This window comes from Pinus tabuliformis, chromosome J (assembly GCF_031772625.1).
Source record: "Pinus tabuliformis cultivar Carrire ecotype Pingquan chromosome J, CPIR1, whole genome shotgun sequence".
NCBI classification, from domain to species: domain Eukaryota; kingdom Viridiplantae; phylum Streptophyta; class Pinopsida; order Pinales; family Pinaceae; genus Pinus; species Pinus tabuliformis.
Window position 1 is genome coordinate 1,564,624,216 of NC_142295.1, and position 5,590 is coordinate 1,564,629,805.

At 36.4% G+C, this 5,590-nt stretch overlaps 1 protein-coding gene across 1 annotated transcript; it reads right to left on the bottom strand.

Moving 5' to 3' along the window:
• Nucleotides 1-3,836: 3,836 nt before the first annotated feature.
• On the bottom strand, nt 3,837-5,346 carry LOC149233474 (putative UPF0481 protein At3g02645). Its single transcript, XM_089376748.1, has one exon. The coding sequence runs from the start codon at nt 5,313-5,315 to the stop codon at nt 3,918-3,920; it is 1,398 nt and encodes a 465-aa protein (XP_089232874.1). The 5' UTR covers nt 5,316-5,346; the 3' UTR covers nt 3,837-3,917.
• Nucleotides 5,347-5,590: the final 244 nt, after the last annotated feature.

A 5,590-nucleotide genomic window follows, 5' to 3' on the forward strand; every position in this document is an offset into this window, starting at 1 on the left:
TGTCCACTTCGAATTATTGCTGCCAATTGTCCATTGAATCTTTGACTTTGTCTTCAAAATTTAACAAAAATCTGCATTAAACACATATTAGACCTCATGGCATCATAACTAACTCAACTCACTCCATAAGCATAAATATAATAAAAAAACATGCAATAAGCTAAGAGAATGGTTGATTTAACTATGTTAGGAGGAAAAATGAGCCCATATAACTACCCATTTATGGGGCTCATCAATTGCACAATTTCTGGAGGTAGGGTTGGCATACCTTCTAAGATTGTGCAATTTCTGGAGGCAATCCCAACAATGTTGCAAGGTGTATTCAGAAGGTTGCTTGTAGCTGCAAAAGTTCAGATCAAGGTCAAAATGGAGTCACAAGTACCATATAAAAAGATAAGTCTTGAACATACCATGAATACTTGAGACAATAGAAGATAAGCTTATGTGGACAAAAGGAAGGCTCCAAAATCAAAGCATAGAAAAAATTTTGAGGGATGGTTGTAGCAGCTACAATAGTCGGATATCACTAACACCAACTAGATCGGTCTCTACCCAAGTTTTCCATGGCTCTAGAGCGTTTGTCCCGACTATGGCTCCAAGAACTAATAAGTCAACCCATAACCTTCTAAGGCTCCAGAGTATTTTTCAACCAAGACTCAAGGACTAGTAACTCAACCCAAGCTGTTCCAAGGCTCCAGATCATTTGTTCCAACCAACAGCTCAAGGAACTAATAACTCAACCCACAGCCATAAAGAACTTGGGCACCAATCAGAAACATTTGGAAAAAACCACAAAACCATGGTTATCCAAGAAATGGAAAGGCTAGGAAAAAAACACTATCAATCTAGGTAATCCTCCATGTCAATGAGATATCATAACTAAATAACCAAATGCATATACCATGCATGCCAAAACTAACAAGGAAATCATACATGAAACTCGATACTTGCAAGGAAATTTCGTTGTCGCTGTTGATCCTGCTATCCATTTGCGCTTTCCTGCTTTTCCTTTGCCTTCTTTCTCCAAATCCATGAAAACTAGAGTGCTCCAAGCATGCTCCAACAATGCTTCAAGATTTCTCTAAGTGTGCAAGAGTATGAGAGAGAGAGAGAGAGAGAAAATAATGAGAGTGTCAAATACTGAACTAACAAAAGCTGTGAACTAATCCTCAGAATCCTTTTTATCATTGAGGCCTCTATTTTCTTTTTCCTCTATTTTTCCTTCAATTTTCCTCACATGCAATTTTATGACCTTTCATCTCCCTTTTCTCTTATTTTCCATTATTTTCATAAATAATTTCCAATTAATGCAACTTTGTCTTTTCAAATTTCCATAGCCATTAATTAATCACCAATGATCCCCATCACTATGTTTTACCCAACATTTAGTGTGCAATATGTGTCGTGTGACCTTGGTTATTATTTTTATTTATTTATATAGGAAATCAACCAAGGGTTGTTATAGGAGCTCGATCATAAGGATAAATTACCCAAAAGATAAGACAATGGAGGTATGATTAAGATGATAGTCAAAATTGATGAGGGGAAGTTCAATGATTTGGAGAGATGTGGTCTGAGGGATACATGTTATGGAAAAATGGAACACGTGGAAATTAGAAATGCCAGGAACATATTAATTGGACAATATCCATGGATTGGGTTTGATGGTAGGCGTAGGATGTCAACAGATCTAATGGAATTTCTAAATTCTCATGATGTTTATTATATTGTGGATGTGGCTAGTTATGATCCCTTAGATGTTGATAATCATTTATGGGCGTCTACTCAATATTACAGATCTTGCATGTTTTTATAGGTGAATGGAATGTTTTTTTTGATGAATTTGGGGAAAGCAAGTATTTTTCTAAATAGGGATGAAGAAGATAGTCTTTCTTGGTCTAAAGAAAAGAAATGTGGGGTTATTTAAGCAAAGCATGGATACAATGCTTTTGATTCAGCAAAATATGTCTTGTGATTCAAAATGGTGGTTTGATCTAGTTTGGAAATGTCAAGGAAACCTGAAATGTTGTCTTGTTTATCACTTCTCTTGAAATGAAAATTCTCAGTTGGGATGTTTCAGCAAAAAAAAGATGGGAAGGTTGCGGATTTTGTGTTTTATGTCGTCATAACAATGAATCTATTGACAATTTAATTATTTTTTCCCTTTCGTGAACACTGTTTGGAAAGAGGTTTTGTTAGTCCTTAACACAAAAAGTTGGTGGTTTGGAAATTTTGTTAAAGAAAGTTTGTGGCTTTAGGTTCAGAGATTTAGTTTGTCCTCTTTTAAATTTATCCCAACATTTTTAATGTGGGACATTTGATTAGGCATAAATAGTTTTTTTTTAGAATGATGTTGTATGCTCAACAATAATTGCACATAATTCTAGAGTTCCATTTTTGGAACATGTCAAGCCCTTGAAATCAAAAAAGAGAAGAATTATAAGGGAGATAGTGTTATTTGAAGGAAATGTATGGGGTTTCTTTGATGGTTGTTATCAAAGAGAGAATTGTGGGGTCGATGTTGTCATTCTATTCCCCAAGAATGTGGTTCTAAAATGTTAGTTGGGCAATGGAAAGGGTATGAACTTTGTTGCTGAGTTGATTGCTCTGTGGTGTGCTTTGAGGTTAGATTTATGGAGTACGTGAAGGTTTTCAAACTAATTGGTGATTCTAAAATAATAGTGAGTTGGTTCAATGGAAAGGTCGATCTTAGAATCCTTCGCTTGGAATCATGGAAAAGGAAGATCCAATTATTACAACAGTAGTTTGAAGATCTTTAGATCCTTCACAATTACAAGGAGCATATTTTTCTTATAGATCTACTCTCAAAAGAAGCTTTAATTTTGGGTGTCAGCATTTGAACTTGTTCTAAATTCCACAATGGTGTTATATCGTGAGCCTTTTCCTTTAATCTCTTTAATCTTTCTTTTCTAATGACTTGTTAGTCTTCCTTCTTTAAGTATAATTGAAGCATAATTTAAATGTTAAAATAAAATGTCCCATAAAAAATTCAAGTAATCTACCATGTAACCAAAAACTTGTACTTTTTTATTTATATTCTAGAAATATAAAAAAAAATATTTTCCCTTTAAAAAAAACATAAATACAAGTGTTAAAGCTTATCTATTTCATAGGGTTTAAAATATGAATATAACACCTAAGTTAAAATGAAATGTACACCTATAACAACTTACATACATTTTGAATTTTAAAAATGATTAAAAAAAAAAATATTAATTTCTTTCTCTAGCTCAAGGTAGTCATAACATATTAGGTTGAATTTTAAAAATGATTAAAAAAAAATATTAATTTCTTTCTCTAGCTCAAGGTAGTCATAACATATTAGGAAAAGGAAAAGAGAAATTTATTATTTTTTAAAATTTAGTTACATAAATGCTTACATGTATTTGTATTGTTAAATAGAATTTTCAATAACTTGACGTTTGAACTCAAAGTTGTTATAGAATATCCTTATAAAAAATAAGGAAGTTATAATTTTAAAAAACAATAAAATGTTTAAGAAGTAAAAGCTTTAAGAGGAAATAAGTCTTCTCAAATCTATTTTAGGTAATTTTCCTGATTTTATTCCCTTCAATGTATTTGGTCTTTTTTAACCTTCAAATTATTATATCCTATTCTATTTTTTATTTAATGAGATAATTTTCATATTTTTATTTTTATTTTTAATGTGTAAATATGATATATAAATATATTAAAAAATTTAATTGCAATTAAAAATAATAGTCCGAGAACCAACGGTATAATCCATGAAAATATGTAACTTAATCCAAAAAAATATGTAACTCTCTATGTTAAGGAATGAAAGTCTGTTTTTTCGTCATAGAAAGCGCCCGATCACATACTATTGTAATACAGTGATTTGGAAAAAGAAAAATCATTCGAAAGGCCACCTGAGATCATGGTTTATACACTGCGAATATTGAGAAGAGGGTTTGCACAGTGGTAAGCAACACTAAGTAAATTGCCACCGCCATACCTAAACTTCTCCACGGCGATGAGAAATGCTCCTTCATGAGCTCGGCAAAATAAACCTTGAATTTACTTTTGTAGCGATCAATTACTTCTTTTTTCATTTGCCCGAGTCCATCTTTCCGGCTAACGGTGACTCCCTCACATAGACCATTGAAGAGATCGGCAACCTTTGCGTCGTTCCCAAGGTAATTTGTAATGATGTTACTTTTTGTCAGCACAGCCACGTCTTCATCAGAGTCGATCAGCTCGTCCATCAAACTCACGTAACACGCCACATAATTGATTTCAGATGCCTTGCACACCTCAAACGCTACTAGGTTGCGGAAGAGTACCTCCGTGTGGTCTGTGATATTGATTGGCGGAAGGCAAATTGTGTTTCTCGTAGCCTCAAATCTAACCTTCTTGATGCCTCCATCTGATGGCTCAAATTTGATCCCAGCATTACTTAATTCCACTGCACGAGGGAGGCGTTTGCCGTTATTTGCTGTTGCTCCGCCTCGGTCGTTGGGATCGATTTGATCACCTGCATTGACCATCAACCCGTGCCACAAACCCAGAAGATGCTGAACATGTTCATCTCGCTGCGGCCACGACCAATTCTCCATCTCGTACTCGAAAGGATAAAGCTTGGACCTTGTATTTTTTACCAGCACTTCGATAAGCTTTTTCTGGACCTCAGCGATAGGGACCTCGCCGAGCTCCAGTTGTAGCAGCTCTAGGAGAACGGTTATGGGGATTTGATTCTCGAGCATCAAAATGTCGTTCAGTGTATCAAAATGAATGTAATCAATCTTATTTGTCTCAAAAATAGGTTCATAGTAATTGCTAGCATCCGCTACGGGGAATTCGTCGCCGCCCAGAGTCCTCAATAACTCTAAAATGAAACAACCATCGACAGTCAGCATCATACCGAGTTCCTCACTGAGGCAATCGATTCTTTCTTCGTAGCCATTCCTGATTTCGCCTTCCTTCTGCAGGATCACATTCTTTGCTTCAACGGAGAAATTCACGTTGGTGAGGTTCCTTTTGATATTAACCCGCGTCGTCATTCTACGCAGGGCTCTTCCTTTGTGATCATTCATGGAATAGAGCTTTTCTTCCGTGTGATGATAGGGTCCCAACGCAACTATTTTAGGAACATATGCCTCTTTTTTTGACTCTTTCAGGAAGTTAGGAACTCTAAATATCGAAACAGCCGAGGGCGATCGCAGGCGGTCAACATCGCAATTCTGCTCAACATTGATAGTCCATTCTGCCGGGCTGATCCATTCTCGCGGCTCTGTACCGATTGGTAGCGCTATCGGTTGCGATTGTAACAACATCGATCTATCATCGAAACTCTCCGAACCAGAACCAGAGTAAGACGGAACATTGGTTGCCCACGCAGCTGACCGAGCAACCCACCCAGCTGCTCGGTTAGCAGCTGACTGAAGAGCGCTTACCCACGCAGCTGACCCAACAGCTGACGGAACAGCGCCTCCCCCCGCAGCTGACGGAGAACATATGCCTCTTTTTTTGACTCTTTCAGGAAGTTAGGAACTCTAAATATCGAAACAGCCGAGGGCGATCGCAGGCGGTCAACATCGCAATTCTGCTC